This window comes from Chlorocebus sabaeus, chromosome 11 (assembly GCF_047675955.1).
Source record: "Chlorocebus sabaeus isolate Y175 chromosome 11, mChlSab1.0.hap1, whole genome shotgun sequence".
Lineage (NCBI taxonomy): Eukaryota > Metazoa > Chordata > Mammalia > Primates > Cercopithecidae > Chlorocebus > Chlorocebus sabaeus.
This window is the reverse complement of record NC_132914.1, coordinates 37,326,927-37,351,531: the sequence shown is the minus strand read 5'-3', so window position 1 is coordinate 37,351,531 and position 24,605 is coordinate 37,326,927. Positions and strand designations below refer to the sequence as shown.

Genomic DNA, 24,605 nt, shown 5'->3' with positions numbered 1-24,605 from the left:
GTAGAGGTGTTTATAGTATTCTCTGATGGTAGTTTGTATTTCTGTGGGGTCGGTGGTGATATCCCCTTTATCATTTTTAATTGCGTCGATTTGATTCTTCTCTCTTTTCTTCTTTATTAGTCTTGCTAGTGGTCTGTCAATTTTGTTGATCTTTTCAAAAAACCAACTCCTGGATTCATTGATTTTTTGGAGGGTTTTTTGTGTCTCTATCTCCTTCAGTTCTGCTCTGATCTTAGTTATTTCTTGCCTTCTGCTAGCTTTCGAATGTGTTTGCTCTTGCTTCTCTAGTTCTTTTAATTGCGATGTTAGAGTGTCAATTTTAGATCTTTCCTGCTTTCTCTTGTGGGCATTTAGTGCTATAAATTTCCCTCTACACACTGCTTTAAATGTGTCCCAGAGATTCTGGTATGTTGTATCTTTGTTCTCATTGGTTTCAAAGAACATCTTTATTTCTGCCTTCATTTCGTTATGTACCCAGTAGTCATTCAGGAGCAGGTTGTTCAGTTTCCACGTAGTTGAGCGGTTTTGATTGAGTTTCTTAGTCCTGAGTTCTAATTTGATGGCACTGTGGTCTGAGAGACAGTTTGTTATAATTTCTGTTCTTGTACATTTGCTGAGGAGTGCTTTACTTCCAATTACGTGGTCAATTTTGGAGTAAGTACGATGTGGTGCTGAGAAGAATGTATATTCTGTTGATTTGGGGTGGAGAGTTCTATAGATGTCTATTAGGTCTGCTTGCTGCAGAGATGAGTTCAATTCCTGGATATCCTTGTGAACTTTCTGTCTCGTTGATCTGTCTAATGTTGACAGTGGAGTGTTGAAGTCTCCCATTATTATTGTATGGGAGTCTAAGTCTCTTTGTAAGTCTCTAAGGACTTGCTTTATGAATCTGGGTGCTCCTGTATTGGGTGCATATATATTTAGGATAGTTAGCTCTTCCTGTTGAATTGATCCCTTTACCATTATGTAATGGCCTTCTTTGTCTCTTTTGATCTTTGATGGTTTAAAGTCTGTTTTATCAGAGACTAGTATTGCAACCCCCGCTTTTTTTTGTTCTCCATTTGCTTGGTAAATCTTCCTCCATCCCTTTATTTTGAGCCTATGTATGTCTCTGCGCGTGAGATGGGTCTCCTGAATACAGCAGACTGATGGGTCTTGACTCTTTATCCAGTTTGCCAGTCTGTGTCTTTTAATTGGAGCATTTAGTCCATTTACATTTAAGGTTAAGATTGTTATGTGTGAACTTGATCCTGCCATTATGATATTAACTGGTTATTTTGCTCGTTAGTTGATGCAGTTTCTTCCTAGCCTCGATGGTCTTTACATTTTGGCATGTTTTTGCAATGGCTGGTACCGGTTGTTCCTTTCCATGTTTAGTGCTTCCTTCAGGGTCTCTTGTAAGGCAGGCCTAGTGGTGACAAAATCCCTAAGCATTTGCTTATCTGTAAAGGATTTTATTTCTCCTTCACTTATGAAACTTAGTTTGGCTGGATATAAAATCCTGGGTTTAAAATTCTTTTCTTTAAGAATGTTGAATATTGGCCCCCACTCTCTTCTGGCTTGAAGAGTTTCTGCCGAGAGATCTGCTGTTAGTCTAATGGGCTTCCCTTTGTGGGTAACCCGACCTTTCTCTCTGGCTGCCCTTAAGATTTTTTCCTTCATTTCAACTTTGGTGAATCTGGCAATTATGTGTCTTGGAGTTGCTCTTCTCAAGGAGTATCTTTGTGGCGTTCTCTGTATTTCCTGGATTTGAATGTTGGCCTGCCCTACTAGGTTGGGGAAGTTCTCCTGGATGATATCCTGAAGAGTGTTTTCCAACTTGGTTCCATTTTCCCCCTCACTTTCAGGCACCCCAATCAGATGTAGATTTGGTCTTTTTACATAATCCCATACTTCTTGCAGGCTTTGTTCATTTCTTTTTCTTCTTTTTTCTTTTGGTTTCTCTTCTCGCTTCATTTCATTCATTTGATCCTCCATCGCTGACATTCTTTCTTCCAGTTGATCAAGTCGGTTACTGAAGCTTGTGCATTTGTCACGTATTTCTCGTGCCATGGTTTTCGTCTCTTTCATTTCGTTTGTGAGCTTCTCTGCATTAATTACTCTAGCCATCAATTCTTCCACTTTTTTTTCAAGATTTTTAGTTTCTTTGCGCTGGGTACATAATTCCTCCTTTAGCTCTGAGAAATTTGATGGACTGAAGCCTTCTTCTCTCATCTCGTCGAAGTCATTCTCCGTCCAGCTTTGATCTGTTGCTGGCGATGAGCTGCGCTCCTTTGCCGGGGGAGATGCGCTCTTATTTTTTGAATTCCCAGTTTTTCTGCCCTGCTTTTTCCCCATCTTTGTGGTTTTATCTGCCTCTGGTCTTTGATGATGGTGATGTACTGATGGGGTTTTGGTGTAGGTGTCCTTCCTGTTTGATAGCTTTCCTTCTAACAGTCAGGATCCTCAGCTGTAGGTTATAGCTGTAGGAGATTGCTTGAGGTCCACTCCAGACCCTGTTTGCCTGGGTATCAGCAGCAGAGGCTGCAGAAGATAGAATATTTCTGAACAGCGAGTGTACCTGTCTGTTTCTTGCTTTGGAAGCTTCCTCTCAGGGGTGTACTCCACCCTGTGAGGTGTGGGGTGTCAGACTGCCCCTAGTTGGGGATGTCTCCCAGTTAGGCTACTCAGGGGTCAGGGACCCACTTGAGCAGGGAGTCTGTCCCTTCTCGGATCTCAACCTCCATGTTGGGAGATCCACTGCTCTCTTCAAAGCTGTCAGACAGAGTCGTTTGCGTCTGCAGAGCTGCTGCGTTTGTTATTATTTACTGTGCCCTGTCCCCAGAGGTGGAGTCTACAGAGACAGGCAGGTTTCCTTGAGCTGCTGTGAGCTCCACCCAGTTCGAGCTTCCCAGCAGCTTTGTTTACCTACTTAAGCCTCAGCAATGGCAGGCGCCCCTCCCCCAGCCTCGCTGCTGCCTTGCTGGTAGATCACAGACTGCTGTGCTAGCAATGAGGGAGGCTCCCTGGGTGTGGGACCCTCCCGGCCAGGTGTGGGATATGATCTCCTGGTGTGCCGGTTTGCTTAAAGCGCAGTTTTGGGGTGGGAGTTACCCGATTTTCCAGGTGTTGTGTGTCTCAGTTCCCCTGGCTAGGAAAAGGGATTCCCTTCCCCCTTGTGCTTTCCAGGTGAGGCAATGCCTCGCCCTGCTTCAGCTCTCGCTGGTCGGGCTGCAGCAGCTGACCAGCACCGATCGTCTGGCACTCCCCAGTGAGATGAACCCAGTACCTCAGTTGAAAATGCAGAAATCACCGGTCTTCTGTGTCGCTCGCGCTGGGAGTTGGAGACTGGAGCTGTTCCTATTCGGCCATCTTGCTCCGCCCCCCCAGATTACTTTATTCTAAGTCAGATTTGTAAGTAGTTTTTTTGTTTTGTTTTGTTTTCTTACAAATCACATATATTTACATTGTGGATCTGGGATACACTTATCACAGTAGGAGCTGCTCAAATCAATCTGCATGCTACCCAATCTGGGAACCTCCCCATAACTGTTTGAGCCAGCATTTCAGATTATAGATAAGCTGTTTCCAGCCAGACTGGCTTTGGAAAGTTCACTCTAAAGAATGAAGTCACCTGTTGTCACTGTCCTCCTGCCCAGGATTCCTTTTGGGGCCAGGTACCATCCTGTGGCTCGTTAAGGAGGCTTCCCTCTTTAATTCTCCATGAGACTTCCAGGGTGGTCTGGGCTATGGGGAGAACTCTTCAACTTGGGAGTAGACAGGTGCTCCAACTTATAGTGCCCATTTTCAGAGGCCGTGTGTGTGAGTTTCTCCTTCATGCCTTCCTTCTGGCTCTTTTTGTGCTCCGTAATCTGCTGGAGCTGGTGCCCAGCATAGTCTGGCTTGATGGTCAGCGGCCCAGCTGGCACAGCTACACCAAGGACATCTGACACCATGTAGGGGCGCAGCCAGCCCACCAAGGGAGTGCTTCCGGGGCTGTAGTGGGTCTGCTTGTGGTAGAAGAGAAGTCCATCTACCTCAAAAGGGAAATCCATAGATAGCACATCACACAGGCTTTCGGGAGTGCAAGGGAAATTATTTAGCCCCACAAATTTAAAAGGATTGAGCTTGGTTTTCTCTCCCAGTCCTTCTTCTTCTGGTAACTTTGAATGCATCCAGTAGAATCGGAAATCAGTCTGGCAATCATAAAAAGGGTGTCCCCGCCAGCACATCACATCCAGATCGTAGTAGGTCTGGTTTACCTCACTGTAAATGCAATCTAGAATGGTGTAGTCTTTTGCTGTTGAGTTTCGCCTATTGCCTCCTGGCAGAAGGGAAGAAAACCTGTTGACACAGTAGCCACTCTTGGTGTAGGCACTGGTAGAACCCCTGGAGGCCATGATAAGAGCTCTTTTTCCAACAGGGCACACGACCACAATCCATTCCCGCCCCAAATCTGAAGGAACGTCAATTAACCACTGAGAAAGCATCAATTGATTAGCATAGCGTTTTGGTAACTTCTTGACAGTGTCAATGTCCATTTCTTCATCATCTTTCTTATCTTCTTCCTCACTCTCCATCCCTGTCCAGTCATCTTCAGCCAGTCTTCTGGCATGGTTCACATAATCCAGCCGCTTGGATTTCTGCAGTTCCAGTAACCGCCGGCGGCGCTCACTCTGCTCCAAGGAACTGTGCTTGGACTTGTACTGGGATAGGCGGGGGTGTGGGGCAGCTTTGCTGTTCAGATCTTGAGACACAGAAAAGCTACTAGCCAGGGCTTGACTCAACTCTTCCATCTTCCCCAAACCGAGGTGACCGTCGCACGCTGTAAGTAGTTTTTAAAAGTCATTTGAACCTATTCAGATTACTCAGGCTCTTTCACTGTATTATCTCATTTTGTACTCTTCAGTCTTGCTAAATGTAACAAGATGAGTCTTTAACAGAAAACCTTAAAATGTTTTCTGCAATAAAAAGATCAATTCTTCATAGAAATCCAATAGCATTGTAAAATTAAAACTAATGTTTCAGCTTAAAGTCCATAAACTTGCTTTTCAATATTAATTCATTTCTGGTATTGATCTCATAAGGGAGTGTTTAGTTACCAACTGCTTTAGGCCATAAAATGTTTTGGGGCAAAGAAAATTAAAGGGATTGTTTTGGTATTATGGTGCTCTTAACAGATTTTTCAGGAATAAATGAAACTGTGTTAGTTAGCTGACATATTTTCTGTTATTCGAGTTGTATTTAATTGGAAAATATTGTATCTTGTCATTTGTATCTGATCGTTTTATTGGATAATTTTTTTCTGAAAATTTGTAAAATAAGACAAGAAGACTAAATGGCTTATCTAATAATGTTTTTCTCCCCCCCATAGAAATCTAGATTTTGACCCATACTTGGTGTGTAGATCAGCCTTTCCACTAAGGTTCTCAGAGGTGGCTGGCCTTCTTTACTAACTGAAAGCAGATTCAGCAGCCTCTCGTAGCTTTCATGGAAAGAGTTTAATTGCCCAAGATAGCCTATGTGTATGTCAGCCCTAAGAAGAGAGATTTGTTTTATTTATATGCTATGATACAGGATATGATGAGATTGTCTTTGTGAGAAAAATAGATCCTAAGATCCAGCATTTACCTTGTGACTTCCAGGACCCTGTGCACCAACCTTCTTGCATATGGTGACCAAATTCATGTATGCATCTCCCTTGTAGGCTCTGTCAGTTATATTCATGACATGGTAAAGATAGCTTCAAATCTCAAGGGCCCTAGCATAGCTAAACAAATGGAAGATATGGTTATATGTCCTCCTCCTTTTCCTACAGCATTTACGTTCTTCCATAACCATTTATGCTTCTTACCTGTTTTAGGAATGGTACCTTTATAATTAGGTGAAAGATGAGAGACTGGAAAATCCATACTTTGAATTAACTCTTCTCTTCCATGAACGTAATGCTTTACTTCCTACCACATTTTGGAGAACTTAGCACTACCCTTTTTTATAGAACATCTTTACTCTCTCTTTATTTAATGACTACCACTGGTATTTTTTCATATGTAAATTCAGTGGTTTTTCTTTTTCCTTTTTTAGTGGTACAGGTAATAGAAGAATAGGGAAAGAAAGTTGAGGGCGGGACAAGAACTACTTTTAAATTGGAGAATACATTTACAGCCTCATATATTCAGTTCATTTTTATATATAGTTCTGGGATATTTTTGGAATAATTATGATTTTCTGAGAATCATGCTGACAGAAAACATCATCTCTTTCTTTTAAGATGTTACATTTCAAGGTACCCCCTTATGTTTGCAGTAGTCATACTTCTGGAATCTGGGGGACAATTGCAATTTTTTTTAAAGTTACTCTGCCCCAACATAAGATCATAGGCCATTTAATTCAGGCTGAGTTTTATTTTTTTTTGATACCTTTATTTATGATTACTGTTATATATAAAGCCAAATATAGCATGACTTATACATGGTTAGGTTTTCACCTTAATTCTCATTAGTACCTATTTGTTGAATATCTGAATCTAAAAAGGGAACATGCTAGTAGAATATTACTCAATATCCATATAAAACTTAAATATCTATACAAATGGACAGTTTCTTTAACCAAGCAAATGATTAATGTTTAGGAGCATAGTTCATCTCAAAATACTCTGATATGATAGAGATTCAAGAATACTTGATTCTTGGGAACCTACATGTGATCTAAAATGAAGGCAGGGGAATGGAATAACTCTGATTTATCTGTAGTTGTATGAATAGTTTGGCAGTACATATCTTGATTGAACTTGATAGAACTGTCATTTATTACGGTAGCCTGTTGTCTAGGTCTTATTGATTTATCCCTAGTGGATTGTTAGTCATCTGTGTAGGAGCGTTAACTATGAAAGAAAGAAATTTTAAGTATAGAATGCATTTATTCTTTATGTTAATGAATCTATTTGAAATATTTTATAGAATCTTAAACGTGAAGGGTAATTGTTTATTTGATTACAGAGAAGGAAAACGTATACAATGTATTGGCTATTTTTAATGTAAAACTTTGAAATTGTATTCAGCTATGGAGAAATTCTACTAGAGAGCTTATGGATGAAATCATAGCATCAGTAGTTGAATTAATGTGGGATATACTTCTCATGTATTTCCACCTTTAATTATGAAAACACCTGTAGCTCAGAGAAGGTAAGGAACCTGCACAACATCACACAGCTTCTAAATAGCCAAGAGAGAATCAAAGCTGAGCCTCCCTGATTTGGAGTAATTGTGCTATTCAACACTGCGTATGGTTTTATAGTCTTTAGCAGATGCAAGTCATATATAATCTTTTTTTCCTTGCATATAATATCTATTGAAATACTGGGTAGGTGAGAAAACTTTATTATATCACTAAGAATGAGAGCATATTGTAAAAATACTGCCGGAATACCATCAGTCGAGAGTGTCTGTCCTTTCATTTAAAAGTGGCTTTGTTTATGGACAATGCTAACAATATAGCTATTTAAGAAAATTATATGGACACGGGGAAGGGAACAACACACACTGGAGCCTTCCCTGGGGTCAGGGGAAGGGAGAGCATCAGGATAAATAGCTAATGCATCTGGGGCTTAATGCCTAGGTGATGGGTTGATAGGTACAGCAAACTACCATGGCATGCATTTACCTGTGTAACAAACCTGCACGTACTGCACATGTATCCTGGAACTTCAAATAAAATAAAATTTTTTTAAAAAGAAAATTATTTATTTAGAAAGGATACTTACCCTTTTTAAATAAAAGTTTTCTAGAACAGTAATTCTTCATAAGTTTTTCCTCAGCAACATATCACACTCCCATGACTGTTAAGAAGTCTGAACTTCTTCTAGTTGAGAATCGCTGAGGAATGCATTTTATGTCTGCTTCATTTATGTAGATACTTTTGACAAAGAAAATATCTTAGAATTTAGAAAGAATTCTTGATAGTAACAGAAATTGGTTTTTGAAAATAGTATTTTAGTAGGTATTAAGACCTATAATCATCTTCTCTTCTAAGTAGATAAAAATCTTTAGCAACCTGGAATAATAATGACTAGATGAACACATTCGTTGCATACTGGCCCTAATGTACCATGATCAGCTTACAAGCACGCATCTATAGACAACTGGCCCATCACAACATCTTGGCAAATTGTTTGCCTTGGAGGATTTCAGAATGTATTGGCGTAAATGCCAGACTGTGAAGGAATGACTGAGCCACATGGGGTTGAATTTATCAATAGCAGCAGTCCATTCTTTCAGACAGAACATGTGCCAAGCACCAGCTTGTAATCACAAACAGCATCTGCTGCATATTGAAGAGGAAAACAGCATGGGTGTGCTCAGGATCTTAGTGGTAGTTTATAATTAATCACAACATTGTTTAGCAACTTGGAGTGTACTCAAATTGCTTCATCCTTGAGTTCTCAGTACCCATACTTGCTCTGGTATTTCTCTTTCTTTTCTCTTCTTTCCTTCTTTTATTTCTCATATTCATCAAGTAAATATTTACTGAGTGGCCTCTATGTACACGATCCTGAACTAAGTACAGTGGGAAGTAAAATGATAAAGTAGGCAAAGCCTGAACTACACACCTGACATAATCCAACACAGAGCTCATAATTTAGTATGGAATAGAGATCAGGGACCTAGTCCACGAAACAAATTAGCCAGGAGCGAGAGCCTAGTCCAGTCCTTCAGAATTGCAAGGATGGATTCCCAAGCAGAAGGAACATTGTTTAAGAGACAAAATTGTAACAATATGGGACTTCTTTGAGTAAAACCTATTACCCAAAGATCGCTGAAGCATTGCCTATTGGAGAAGAGGTAGTATGAAACAAATCTTTTCAGGTAGGCTGGGCAGGAGTGTCCCCTTCATGAAATAGGCCCTAATGGTTCTGTTATCAATGGTTTTGAACAGATAAGTGGAGGGCTCAGTGGAGTGCTTTAGCCGACAGGTGGCAGCAATGTGGAGGTGTGATGGATTGGATTCCGTAGAGACTGGGGATGTTGAGACCACATTTTAGGCTTTTTATGGAACACATAAGTAGTATGTGCCAAGAAGCTTATTACCTCTAATCCTCAAATGGATAGTATTACTCTTAAGTCCATTTTACTGAATGGAGACTTACAGAATCTCACAGTGGCTACATGGTAGGGTAGTATGTTAACACTGGTTTGTGTGAACACTTTCCACAGCTGTGCACTGTCCTCTGGGAGAAGGATGCCAGCCAACCAGGCAGTGGACAGGCAGAGAGGTGCAGGTGCAGAACAGAAGAAATCTTTCCAATGTTTTATGGAAAGAGGTTAGGCACACATACATTAATTCTGATGAAAACTTGGCAATGTATTAGTTTCAGGATATACGAAGAGAGAAGGAGCACTCAAAAGCCATGAATCTTGATTTACTTTGAAATTAGATAACACGGGGTAAAGAACAAGTCTGGGGTGAGAAATGAGGACTTCTGTTTTGTATGTACCTGAGTGGCGTACTTCTTGTGGGTCCTTCCTTATGCCTTAATCTCATAATACTCTTTATGTACCTCCATTGGAGCACTTACGCCATTGTGGCATAACTTGTTTTATTTTGGTCGATGACCCCATCCCGGTATTACAAGCTCCTCAGGGACTGGGCCTTCTCACGTTTCTGTCCCTAGCATGGAGTAAGTTCATGGGAAGCGCTTCAGGTATGAGAAGGAACTAGAGGATTCTTGGCCAGAGAGAGAGGAGAAATCAATGGAAGTCCAAGGAGGAGGAATGCTTAAAATGGATGTTTTGAGAACATGATTGGGAGCCAGTTAGAGATGAGTGAAAGGCTCCCCTGACAGCACGCAGGACCTGACATGCTGACTTTGTCCCAAAATGAGTATGGCTCATTTTTGTAATTATTCTAAAACAATGCTCAACTCCCTGGATGTGGAAATGGAGAAAGAGGTAGGCTGAAATGAGTGGCTTGAAGTAGATACCTCTAGAACTGAGGGTGGATATAGTGGCAGGTGGGACCATGAAAACAATGAAGAAAATGAAGTGGAGGAATTGCAGTCGTAAGGAGCACAGAGTATGTTTCTTACTATAGCTTGGAAGTGTTTTAGTTTTGTTTTGTGTTACTCCTACTGTTCATAAGTTGTTGATTTTTTATGCTAAGAAAAATCAGCTTATTTAAGTGGACATACAAAATATCTTGGCATTTGTGGCATGAACAGGATGTTGGTCCAAGTTCTCTCTCTAAACACTTACTAGTTTGTGACCTTGGAAGAGTTATCGAATCCCTCTGCATTTAGTTTCCTCTTTTCTAAGATGGGAGTAACAACACGTGCTCTCTCTGACTTCACAGGACTCTGATGATGATAGGAAATTGTTCATAAGGCAAGAAGAGTTATTGAAGTATTAGATAATTCATTGAGATTTGAGCAGATGCTTAATACTCTTGGTGATTGTGTGAGAATGGCCTCCTCTGGTTGCATTCAGGAAAGGACCGTGGTATTGGGGGATCTTGCTGTGCTTGATTGTAGCCCAATTATAGGACCCTAAATTGAGGAGTGGGGAGAATAATATTTGAAGCTGAGCAGTGATTATCTTGCTCTCAGTGAGGCCCCTGCTTTCTCCACAGAGGCAGCTTTACTTTGTCAGCAATGGGGAAACCTCCTACAGTTTGCATCTTGTAATCCATTAGTCACAGAGTGTTCCATTTTTTTCATCCTTAACTTTTATTTAATATTAATACAAGGTAAAACTCATAAATAAAACAGAAAGAAAGGGAAGAATAAGAGCAAGGAAAACCTTGAAGAGATGTTAAGGGGGCTGCATCATTGGCAGTTCTCTTTCAGCAGTCTCACAGCAGACTTCATTACTCCAGTTTGATCAAATACTGTTGCTTCTAATAAACCCTTCGTGTTCTTAAGGGAATATCATGCTCTTTGAATATTGAATTTTTTTTTCTTATCATCCAGTTCACCATGTCAGCCTTCCTGACATCTAGAGTCTCTAGATTATTGGTGAAGCTTTTTCTTATTTTTGTTGTTGATTTTTAGCAGCTCTATTGAGGAATAACTTACATACAATAAAAGGCATGTATTTAAAGCATATAATTTTAGACATTGGCATATGTGAACACCATGAAACCATTGCCACTACCATGAAAGTGAACATATTACTGCCTCCCCAAAAACTTCCCTTGGTGCCCCTTTGTAATTCCTCCCTTCACAGGCAACTATTGATCTGCTTTCTGTCAAGTTATTCGTTCTTGGAGTTTTCTTTGGGGGAACATTTTAAACAAATTCAGTATTTTTAATAACTTATAGGGCTGGCTACTCAGGCTATTTCTTCTTGAGTGAATTTGGAAGATTGTATCTTTTAGGGAATTTGTCTGTTGCATTGAAGATGTTGAATTTAATGGCATAAAGTTGTTCATGATACTCTTATTTTAATATCTGTCCTGAGTTCACCTCATTTACTTCTAATATTGGTCATTTCTGTTTCTGACTTTTTCCTGGATAGTCTGTGCATTTGTTTTCTGTGGTTACTGTAACAGATTACTACAAATTTGGTAGCTTAAAGCAATAGACACTTATTTTCTCACAGTTGTGATGGCCAAGTGTCCACTCCTGTCCCACACCTCCTCCAGAGTCCCTAGAGGACAACCTCTTCCTTCCTTTTTCCAGCTTCTGGGGGCACCCATTATTCCTTGGCTTTTGGCTGCATAGGTCCAGTCTCCGCATTTGTCTTCTCCACTTTTGTCTTGAATCTTCTTCAGCCTTCACCTGATAAGGATACATGTGATTGCATTTAGGGACAACCTGGATAATCTAGGACTGTCTTGATCTCAAAATTTTTAACTTAATTATATCTACAAAGTTTATTTTTGACATCTAAGATAATACAGGTTTCAGGGATTGGGATGTGAATATGTTTTGAGGGATGCTTATTTAGCCTACCATAGTTTGGCATGAAGCTTATCAATTTTATTGGTCTTTACAAAAAACACTTTTGGTTTTATGGATTTTTCTCAACTATCTTCTTTTCTGTTTCATGGATTTCCATTTGGATCTGGAGTATTACTTTTAGCATGTGCATACTTTGGGTTTCATTTGTCTGTGTTTTTCTGGTTTCTGAAGGTTGAAGGTATCCTAAGAGGTTTCTTGCAGTAATTTTACCTGTTCTACTTTAGCTCCACTCCACAAATTTTTATAGGCTATGTGTTTAGATTTTTAGATTCTTTCAACTTTATATTCTTACTAATTTTCATAGAAATGTGTTATTTAGTTTCCAATTTGGGGGATGTTTTCCAGTCGTCTTTCAGTTACTGATTTCTATATTAATTTCATTATGGTCAGGATATTCTTAATATGACTTGAATTCTTTTAAAATTAGTTGAGACTGGTTTAGAGCTCAGAATAAAATCTACCTCAGGTAAATATTCTAAGACATTGACCATACAATTTAAGGATGCGTTTCCTGCTCTTATTTTGTGGAATGTGGTTTAAATGTCATTTATTAGGTCAAGTTTGTTGATAGTGTTGTTGGAGTCTTCTATATCCTTGGTGATTTTCAGGCTACTTGTTCTATCGGTTACTGAGAGTGATGAAATATGAGAGTACAGTTGTGGGTTTTTCAATTTCCCTTTGCTGTTGTGTCAGTTTTTCTTTCAAGTATTAATATTTTGAAGCTCTTAGTAAGTGCATACATGTTTAGGATTGTTATATTCTCTTGAAGAATTGATTCCTTTATCTTTACAGATTGTATTTTCCTGTCTTTGTGCATGCCTGGTTATTTTTTATTGTATGTCCAAATTCTAAAATTTTAATCTCATTGTTGAGTTTTGTTCTGTGGTATCCCAGAACAAAATCATTAAGCTGCTTAAAAGCAGTCGAGTCTTGCTTTTATGCTGTTTTAGATGGCATTCAAGTAATGTCTAATCTAGGACTAAACTTACACAATTACTAAGGTATATCCCTTCTGTATACTCTTTCTTATGCTTCAGATTTTTCACTCTGGTTGGTAGGAACAGGCACTATCCCCAGCCCTGTATGAGCTCCTGGGATTGATTTCTCTAATCCTCTCCAGTAGCTCTTTTCCCTGTCTTGGGTTGTTTCCTCACACACCTCCACTGATCAGCGCTCAACTGAATACTCAAGGGAAACTCTGAAGATCTCCAAAGTTCCCTTCCTCCCTCTCTGAATCTATCCTCCCTGGTCCTGTGCCATCTGAACTCTAGCCCCCTTGGCATCCCTGTATCCTGAGCTGCATCTTTTCAACTCACAGACAACCTATCCACAAAAGTGGCTGTCCTTGTGGGACTGTCTTTTTCATCCCTGCTGCCAGAGCCTCTGCCACCTGGACAACCTCGTGCAAGTTACTTAGCAACTTGGTAGTGTGTTCAGAATGAAGGAAGAGGGATGAGCTCATTTTGGGATGTTGAATCTGCTTCTTTACTATGTGTTGTATTTTAGGTATTTTATTTCTAATCTAGTTGGTTAAAGGTTTTAGTTTTTATAATGTGAGAATTTCTGTGTTTGAAAGATAAACATTTGAAATAAAATTAAATGTGAAATGTTTGTATGCACAAAACATTTTTAATTCCAAAAGCAAAATAAATGTTTTAAGTAGAGCATGACATTTTAAATGTTCACTTATGAACATTCAGCCAATTAATATACTTGATTTTTTTCTTTTGCCTTATAGATTCTGTGATATAAAGATTAATGATGGTTTTCATTTGTAAAGGAAGTTTTACTGCCTAATAAAGCTAGGTTTATAATTTTAATGAAAGGAAATTCTTTAATTCTGTTTATGCATAATCAGATGTGCAGCTGCTGGGACCAAAATTTATCCATTAAAAAATCCAGTCTAATAAAGGAACTACCAGCATTTATTTTTAACAGGAAATCCAAATCAGTAGAAAATATAAAATCCAGATTTTTTAAAACTAGGAAATATGTGATGTTTATGCAATAGCTTATCTCTTGTTTTTATGGCAAGTCAAACTTTTGTCCTAATTTGTAATATTGTTCTGTATTTCTGTCCTCCAAAATCATTATTACCTAACCTGACCATCAAATCATGAAACACTTTAATAGTGAAAGTAGATGCATCTCTCCAAAGATTATAATAGACTTCTTGCGTTAGGAAAGATGGATTTCTCATCTGAGAAAGGGCTTTTGTTTGTTTTTGTTTTGTTGTCATTTCTAAAAAAAAATCGTGGTATAAAGGTAAATGATATTATTTTTATTTGAAAGTTTTGATTAATGAAAAAAGGTAGTATCTTGCTTATTTTGTGGCTCACTTGCAGGTATCTGTATTTGCAGATGAGCGTGTCTATCTTTCAGGCTGCTGATCCAGATATATTTCAGCATTGTTACAATCAAACTCTCAAAATCCACCTGTTTCACACAGTCTTTCTGATATATTAGGCTTTAATATTCCTTTGCTCAAATCTAAGGCAGTTTGACATTTATAATACCCTCAGTCTGCTTTCTAAATGGATCGTCACTACATTTAGCTTTGAATGACCATCAACACTTCTCTAAATTAATCTATGCCCTCTCTTGCCATTTAGAAACAGAATAATTTGCAATAACTCAAGTTTTATGATTATACTCATACCCATGTAGGAATAGAATATTCTCACCCTTATAATATTTCGTTCTAATTAATGCCCTGGCTTGACATCCCATACTAACTTTTATTGCTGAGAAGACAACATACATATTTTATTCCATTTTTATGAACTTGAATATTAGATTTTCAAAAGATCCTGAAATAGTTAGACTTCTTTGGATTTTAATTTACCAGACTTGGTTTAGGGTTCATTAACAAAACTTGGACTCTAATTAAACAATTAGCATCGCAGTGATCCCAGGCCATCTCTTCTAACAGCAGGAATACCGTAGGTCCTGGGAGTCGACTCTAGCTCCATAAGGACACCAGGTAGAATGCCTCTTAAAGCTAAGGTGACGTTGTAACTGGAACACTTATGAGGCTGGAGGGGCCACTTTTAGTAATCACACCCTGACAACAGGCATCAATAAGGTTAGTCAACCTACTTAAGGACTTAGTGGTTCAGATCTACAGCTTTCCAAAATTGATCCAGAGTTCAGATAAAAACCAAGGTATCTCTGCCATTTTGAAAGTTCATTTGTATTTTAAAATAATCATTGATTGCCTCTTAGGGGACTATTCAAAATTTAGAAATACACACACACATACACACACACACACACACACCCCTATAGATAATAGGTATTGTTTTTCTTTTATTAACTTTTTGATAACTTTTATTAATCTCCATTGTAGCTGTAACCAAGACTGACATCATGCCCAAATTCTGTAACTTTATTAACATAACATGAATTTTGTTCTTTGTTGAATAGTTTTTAATGAATGCTTTTCTTACGGTTGATTAAAGCAATTTTGCCAGTGACTTTTAAGTAGTCCCACATGGATGGATTTTAAATAATACTTAATTGACAAGAAAGTTGAAGAACAAAGAAAGTGGTTAATCACTAGAGCTTGTAGGGCTTTAAGGAAGACTAATTTGACAGTTTTAGTTATATAGGTTTTCTAGTACCCATAACTTGCTTAAACTTAAATTCTCTCTTGTCGCTTTTACAGTTCAAACTAAAAAAAAAAAAAAAAAAAAAATCTGTTTGCAAAATAAAATATTGTACCCAGATTTCTGTAAAAATGGAGTTGTTTTGATTTAAAATGCCAGTCATGTTGATTTCACGAAGATTTGGGAAATTTTGTCCTATTGGGAATAATTACTATGAGAGCTAAAAATAATAGATATATATTTTTTTTCTTTCTTTCTTGAAAAAGCTGGACCTGTGATCTGCAGAATGCTGAGTTATCCCCCAACTCGCCGAGCCTTAATTGTGGGTTGTGGACTACAAATGTTCCAGCAACTCTCAGGCATTAACACCATCATGTATGTATTTCTTTCTGGCTTTTTACTGAAAAGATTGTGAAAGGATTATTTTACATGAAATAGTAAAAAGTATTTCATGTAAATACTATACTCAGTGATTTATTCTGATTAAATGTATGGATTCTCCTTTTGGGAGATACTAACTTTACAATTTTTTAATTCCAGTAATTTGTAACTAGAAAAAGGTGATTTATTTTGTTTGTTATATTATTGGCTTTATTTGATTCCATAAAATGTCTCTTTTATGACATCCAATAGCTCCTTGTATTCTGAGCTTAAATATGTCATTTTTTATAAACCATTTCCTGATGGTGGTTGGAAAGTAAAATAGAAGGAGATCACCTGGCATTGCCAGAGATTACGGGCACACAGATAACTAATTAGTTTCTTTTTGGTACAGTCTACTACAGTGCAATGTGATAAGCACATTAGTAGAAGTACGTTGATTATAACCAGAGTATGGTAGAGGGGAAATTGAGTGGGAAGGATAGTGGGGAATACAGAAAAGTTCCCTGTTCTCTAATTGTAAGAGTCATTCCCAAAGCTGTATGTTTGCTGGGGGTGGGAAGGACTAAATATTAGGGGCTCTACTAGGTTTCCCTCATTCAGTATTAAACCCATTTTTGAGGGCCTCTATTGCCCTAGACCTACAGCAGTAACTAAAGTAGACCTAGGTCTTGTCCTCTTGGATGTACAGGCTGGCAGAGGAAACACACATTAAATAAGCTCACAGTTAAATATAAGATTTCAAATTATGATAAGGGCCAGACAGGACTCTCAATTCTCCACAGAGTAGACTTTTAAGATCCTAAATAATAAAATGCAGTTTAGAGAAGGTTATGTGCTTTCCCAGGGCACATACTGTTAGATTAAAATCTGCCACATCTTAGAAGTCCTCCCCACCCCCTTCCTATTGATTGAAGTTTTTCATTAAGAAAATACAAATTATATAAAATTAAATTTTCTCTGGTAAACCATTTGTATTTGAGACTCTATATTTTTTTAATTACTTGAGATATGATGAATTATTTAGTGACAGTTTGAGAAGAGTGGATTGATTAAAATATTTTTTAAAAATAAGGATTAGGACCCAATGAACCAGTAGATTAAATCAAGATTTGTTAAGAAACTCCATTTTCTATACATTCACACACTTTGTGGATTTGACTTTAATTATAATGCCTGTTAGATGTTAACTTTCGAGACTACATTTTCAATATTTTGTCCTGTCCTCCTTCTCTCTGACATTAACTTTCATTTTTTCTCACCTTTGCCAACTCTCTTAAGGCTCATCTGTTGGTCTAGTGCCAGGCACGTTTTGCTTGTTTGTTCTCTGAATTTGGTACATCATGACTTGTTCTGAGATGTGTCCACCTTCTGCAGTCTGGTGGAAGTAGAGAATTGCAGCTAGGCTAGAACCAAGCATCAAATAATCGGATGCATTAAGAATCCTATGTGAATTCGTTAGCTGACCAACCTAATATGTATTCTGTTTCCGAAAATATGTTTTGTTTGTTATGCTTTTTTTTCTAAGCATTTAAAGTTGACAAGTATAAAAGCATAGAAAGTGAAGGATTTTTCTTGTACTTTTTTTGTTTTCACTTCAAACAGGTACCAAAAACAGAGCCAACTCTAGTTTATGGGTAGTGACTGGGGCTAATGTGTTCCTAGTTTGAAATGACTGTCATAATCCATTAGCAGTAACTGGTGTAAATTGAGCTGATTGATGTTGTCAGATTTTAATAAAACATTCATTTCTCCAAAGCCTCACTTTTTTCATGAAGATCAAGTGATAAAGGATGCTGATATCCTCTAATATTTATGATAGATGCACTTTGCTTATCATAAACTGCACATGATATAGGCAGTGTTGTCATAGAGCTTTTGTTTGCATTTGATTTTCAATCCTGGAAAATAGGAAGAATAAAATAAAGTAAATGATGGCTGAACTTAGACTGTGTCTACATGATGTAAAACAGCTAATCAGCTTCCTGCATAAATTAATATGATGTTCATGTCTAGAGGTTAGAGGATTAGACATTGAAATAATACAATACCTATGCTGAGTAACTGTTGTTTATTCACAGTACATAATTTCAGACATTCATATTATAAGCCTGTAAAATTTAGTGTAAGTCAATGTCATTATGATATACTGTACTACTGTTTACTGTCTGCATAAAAATCGACTAATCTGGGACTCTTATATAATGTGTTTTCTCTTGCTCTCTTGTCTTTATTTGTGTGTGTATATGTGTGTATCTTTTTCCATTATTCTCAAGATTAAGTAAAAACTGTCATAAACTTTGTTTCTGATTTAAAATAATCTATTAGAGTCTAATAATTTACTTTTTGTATTATTAGTAGAAATTTTAATTATGCCTTCTTTTATTTTGTGTTACTTTGTTAATTCAGAATATCTTTCCTATGGATATTTTATTACATATAACACATATATTTATGTATATAAAAATTTACTTTTTTTCCATCTTCTTCCCTTTTAAGTGAGAAATAAAGCAGGCAATGCTTTTATTTATTTTAATTCAACCCTAATAATGTATAGAAGTTGAAATATGTTTTTGAAAGTTCTGTCTTTCACCTCAAAATCTGAGTGAACTGAAATATGATGTATTTTGAATTATGTTTCTCACCAAGGTGAGTTTATAGGAAGATTATATGGAAAGATAATATTAAATATTATATTAAAAGATAAATCATCCTCACAGCTGTGTTGTCTAACCTTACCATGTTTAGTTTTTTCTCTTCTCCCTCAAAGAATCCTTTATTCCTATTCCCTTGACCTATTTACTATTCTGTCACAGTTGACAAAATAGATTTTCTTCTTGAAACACTTAATCTTCTTTTCCTTTACCATATTTATCTATAGATAGTGTATCATAGATATAGATATATATCTTTTATTTGTATGATAGCTTATGTTTCTTTATATCCCAACCCATACATTCTCATCCTCTACCCTACCGAATGGAGGACGTGTAAGTTCTTAAAAACATTACGTATTTCAGACATTACATTTCACTTTTAGATGAGGCAATTTTTTAAATAATATGACTCTCATCACTTAATAATTTCAACATGCAACTGAATTTATTATCTTCCTTTCTTCACAGGAGAGAAAGAATAGAGAAAATGGAGTACTAACTTTCCTAATATAAGAGTGTTAGTATCATTGCACTGTATCTCATAGGCCAATAAAAAATTTCTGCATGTGTCAAAATAAAGAAGAGGAGTGACAGATGAAGATGATGATGGTTAAAGTAAATTCAAGAAATTCTCGGCCGGGCGTAGTGGCTCATGTCTGTAATCCCAGGACTTTGGGAGGCTGAGGCGGGCGGATCATGAGGTCAGGAGATCAAGACCATCCTGGCTAATGCAGTGAAACCCTGTCTCTACTAAAAATACAAAAAATTAGCCAGGTGTGGTGGCAGGTGCCTGCAGTCCCAGCTATTCGGGAGGCTGAGGCAGGAGAATGGTGTGAACACAGGAGGTGGAGCTTGCAGTGGGCCGAGATCGTGCCACTGCACTCCAGTCTGGGCGACAGAGCGAGACTCCATCTCAAAAAAAAAAAAAAAAAAGAAAGAAATTATCGCTGTGATCTATTCTAAACTCTAGTTATAATATCAAAGATGTTCCATGTTCAATCGAAGACATATTTATCTGATGACTATTAATAAGTAGACCCTTCCCACATTATCATTATGACAACCAAAATACATGTGTTCACATTTGGAGGAGGGAGGTGTAGGTAGTGAGAAAGAAAGCACCAAGTTCTATGTGGGTTTGATAATGTCTTTCTTTTTTGAGGAACTTATAATAAACTATATTTGGGCATATTCTGATAAGGAGATAATCAGTCTGTCTTGGATGAATGAAAGGTATCAGATTTTCACCTAAGAAGACCAAGTGCTTAAATGACTCTCTTTAAGGTTACACAGAAAAACAGTAGTAAAGTGGAAAAGAAAATCCAGAGTTTAAGCTTTTGAGTTTGCTTCGGATAAAGAGAATTGTGGGAGAATCTTCTCTGGGACATATGGTCTTTTACTTTTTAGCCAATCTCCTTGCAGAGTAATATTGCTAGCTTTATTTTCTCTTCTTACTCTCTGTCTTCTAATAACTCAGAGTAAGAGTGGAGAGTAAGTAATCCCATTGTATATGGGCAGATTATTCTTGCTTTCAGAATAGATTTACTTTAACCTCCAGGAGATTACTTCTTTCACTTTACTTACAAGAGATAGTGAAAGCCTTCAGAATATATGCCCTGGTAATAATAATGTTAATAGTAGTCATTTATTGAACATCAAATCCCAGGTGCTACTCTAATATGTGTTAACTCAATAAATACTAACAGAAAAGGTGAAAAGTAGGACAAAACTGCTTTGAGCCCCTCAAGTGGTGTATTTGTTATGGTCATGACAATAATAAACATTTTTTACTGCTTTACATATTTAACACTCTAAAATATTTTTATAGACAATATCTCTCTTGATCTTTGTAAACATCCTGTCAAGTAAGCAGGGCTGCTCTTCTGTTGGTTCTCTAGCCAAGGAAGTTAAGACTTAATGAATTAAGTGACTTTTCCACCATCACACAACTAATAAGTTTTAGAACTATAGGTGCAGCCCAATTTTCTGATGCCAGATCACATGGGCCACCCTTTAATTGTAGAGCACCTAGAATTAAATATTCAGAACTGACTATTTAAAGCTTGTTTGGGGTTAAGGTACACAGTAAGTAATCAAAGTTTGTGAAATTCAATACCGTCCAAGGATTAAAACCTAAAATGAGAACACACACCCCCACTGGAGAAGCTGAAGGTCTCTTGTGGGAGAAGTTTCCGACTTTCCCTGGAGCTGAGTCAAGTTAGAGAGCCAAGTGAAATATGGTGATAGAGGAAGCAGCAGAAAGGCCCTGGTAGCTTGCTGGATCCCAAGAAGCCCATTCCTGCCTGGCACCACAGCGTTCCATCAGGAGGGTGACCAGAGGAGCAGGGGATAAAACTCCACAGGGAGAAGAAATTCTGTAGCTGCACTTGGTAACAATTTGAATGGGGCAAGAAGCCTCCTGGCCAGAAGGGAGGATGCAAATGCGGCGTGCAGACTTCACAGGTGGGGGAAGAACTAAAGCCCTTTTCTTTCGCAGCTGGGAGGCAGATAGCCTCAGACAAATTTTCAAGCCCATCTCACGCTCTGCCTGGACACAGACTTGGGGCTGTTGCTGGGACATGGTGGGAGTGAGACCAGCTCTTCAGTTTGCATGAGAGTTGGATGAGGCCTGTGACTTCCAGCTTTCCCCCACTTCCCTGACAATCTGCATGACTCAGCAGAGGGAGTCACAATCCTCCTAGGTACACAACTCCAGTGACCTGGGAATCTCACCCTCAACCCCCACAGCAGCCACAGCAAGACCAGCCCAAGGAGAATTTGAGCTCGGACACGCCTAGTCCCACCCCTACCAGATGGTCCTTTCCTATCCACCCTGGTAGTGGAAGACAAAGGACATATAATCTCAGGGGTTCTAGGGCTCTGCCCACCGCCAGTCCCTCTCCATACTACTGCAGCTAATGCTTTCTGGAGAGTTCCACCTAATGACAGGAGGCCAAACAGCATGAAAATTGAGCATTAAACCACCAAAATTAAGAACCCTCATGGGATCCATCGCACCCCACTCCCCACAATCTCCACCGGAACAGGTGCTGGTATCCACAGCTGAGAGACCTATAGATGGTTCACGTCACAGGACTCTGTGCAGACAACTCGCAATACCAGCCTGGAGCCGAGTAGACTCACTGCGTGGCTAGACCCAGAAGAGAGACAACAAACACTGTAGTTCAGCGCATAGGAAGCCACATCCATAGGAAAAGGGGGAGAATACTACATCAAGGGAACACCCTGTGGGCCTTCAGCCCTAGACCTTCCCTTTGACAGATCCTACCCAAATGAGAAGGAACCAGAAATCCAACCCTGGCAATATGACCAAACAAGGCTCTTCAACACCCCCCAAAAAATCATGGTAATTCACCAGCAATGAATCCAAACCAAGAAGAAATCCCTGATTTACCTGAAAAACAATTCAGGAGGTTAGTTATTAAGCTAATCAGGGAGGGACCAGAGAAGAGTGAAGCCCAATGCAAGGAAATCCAAAAAATGATACAAGAAGTGAGGGGAGAAATATTCATGGGAATAGATAGCTTAAAGAAAAACAATAAAAAATTCAGGAAACTTTGGACACACTTTTAGAAATGCAAAATACTCTGGAAAGTGTCAGAAACAATTGAACAAGTAGAAGAAAGAAAGTCAGAGCTCAATGACACAGTCTTTGAATTAACCCAATCCAACAAAGACAAAGAAAAAAAAATAAGAACATGAACAAAGCCTACAAGAAGTCTGGGATTATGTTGAACAACCAAACCTAAGAATAATCGGTGTACCTGAGAAGAGAATTCTAAAAGCCTGGAAAACATATTTGGGGGAATAATCGAGGAAAACTTCCCCAGCCTTGCTAGAGACCTAGACATCCAAATACAAGAGGCACAAAGAACACCTGGGAAATTCATCACAAAAAGATCTTCACCTAGGCACAATATCATCAGGTTACCCAAAGTTAAGATGAAGGAAAGAATCTTAAGAGCTGTGAGACACAAGCACCAGGTAACCTATAAAAGAAAACCTATCAGATTAACAGCAGATTTCTCAGCAGAAACCCTACCAGCTAGAAAGGATTAAGGACCTGTCTTCAGCCTCCTCCAAAAAAACAATTATCAGCCAAGAATTTTGTTTCTGGAGAAACTAAGCATCATATATGAAGGAAAGATACAGTCATTTTCAGACAAACAGATGCTGAGAGAATTTGCCATTACCAAACCACCACTACGAGAACTGCTAAGAGAAGCTCTAAATCTTGAAACAAATCCTGGAAACACCTCAAAACAGAGACTCTAAAGCAAAAATCACACAGCATCTATAAAACAAAAATACACTTCAAAAAGAAACAACAGAAAACAAAAACCGAAGTACCCAGGCAAGAAAGAACATGGTGAAAGCAATAGTACCTCACATTTCAATACAAACATTGAGTGTAAATGGCCTAAATGCTCCACTTGAAAGATACAGAACTGCAGAATGGATGAGAACTCACAAACCAACTATCTGCCACTTTCAGGAGACTCACCTAACACATAAGGACTCACATAAACTTAAAGGGGTAGAAAAAGGCATTTCATGCAGATGGACACCAAAGCAAGCAGGGGTAGCTATTCTTATATCAGACAAAACAAACTTTAAAGCAATAGTAGTTAAAAGAGACAAAGAGAGATCGTATATAATGGTAAAAGGCCTTGTTCAACAGTAAAATATCACAATCCTAAACATGTGCACCTAACACTGGAACTCCCAATTTATAAAACAATTACTAATAGACCTAAGAAATGAGATAGACAGCAACACAGTAATAGTGGGAGACTTCAGTACTCCACTGACAGCACTAGACAGGTCATCAAGACAAAAAGTCAACAAAGAAACAGTGGATTTAAACTATACCTTGGAACAAATGGACTTAACAGATATATACAGAACATTTCATCCAACAAGTGCAGAATATACGTTCTATTCAACAGTGCATGGAACTTTCTCCAAGACAGAGCATATGATGGCCATAAAATGAACCTCAATAAGTTTAAGAAAATTGAGATTATATTAAGCACTCTTTCAAATCACAGTGGAATAAAACTGGAAATCAACTCCAAAAGGAACTTTCAAAACCATGCAAATACATGGAAATTAAATAATCAGCTCCTGAATGAGCATTGGGTCAAAAATAAAATTGAGATGAAAATTTAAAAATTCTTTGAACTGAATGCTAATGACACAAGCTATCAAAACCTCTGGGATACAGCAAAGGTGATGCTAAGAGGAAGGTTCATAGCCCTAAATGCCTACATCAAAAAGTCTATCTTGGTGGTGTTCCAGGTGCCACTGGGGTATGAAAAAAAACTCCTGCAGCTAGTTAGCCCAAACAGCCACCCGTTTTGTGCTTGAAACCCAGGACCCTGGTGGTGTAGGCACCCAAGAGAATCTCCTGGTCTGCGGGTTGTGAAGACCATGGGAAAAGCATAGTATTGGGGCCAGAATGCACTGTCCCTCATGGCACCACAGTCCCTCATGGCTTCCCTGCCAGGGAGCTAAGTGGTCTAGCTTGGCAGATCCCACCCAACAGAGCCCAGCAAGCTAAGATCCACTGGCTTGAAATTCTTGCTGCCAGCACAGCAGTCTGAAGTCAACCTGGGATGCTCGAGCTTGGTGTGGGGAAGGGCGTCCACCATTACTGAGGCTTGAGTAGGCTGTTTTCCCCTCACAGTGTAAACAAAGCCACAGGGAAGTTCCAACTGGGCAGATCCCACCACAGCTCAGCAAAGCCATTGTAGCCAGCTTGCCTCTCTAGATTCCTTCTTTCTGGTCAGGGCATCTCTGAAAGAAAGGCAGCAGCCCCAGTCAGGGCCTTATAGATCAAATTCCCATCTTCCTGGGACAGATGGGAAGGGGTGGCTGTGGGTGCAGCTTCAGCAGACTTAAATGTTCCTGCCTGCCAGCTATGAAGAGAGCAACAAATCTCCCAGCACAGCTCCTGAGCTCAGTTAAGGGACAGACTGCCTCTTCAAGTGGGTCCCTGAC

At 38.6% G+C, this 24,605-nt stretch overlaps 1 protein-coding gene and 1 pseudogene across 2 annotated transcripts in view; one reads left to right on the top strand and one right to left on the bottom strand.

Annotated features, from left to right (window-relative positions):
• Nucleotides 1-24,605, top strand: part of SLC2A13 (solute carrier family 2 member 13) — a 383,993-nt gene that overhangs the window by 162,113 nt on the left and 197,275 nt on the right. The window contains exon 4 of the mRNA XM_008002866.3: nt 15,810-15,918. Coding sequence (XP_008001057.1) covers nt 15,810-15,918 — 109 coding nt within the window. The remainder of the gene's footprint in view (nt 1-15,809; nt 15,919-24,605) is intronic.
• LOC103238155 (snurportin-1 pseudogene) lies at nt 3,421-4,822 on the bottom strand (annotated as a pseudogene). Its single transcript, XR_012094657.1, has one exon. The product of XR_012094657.1 is annotated as a snurportin-1 pseudogene (transcript).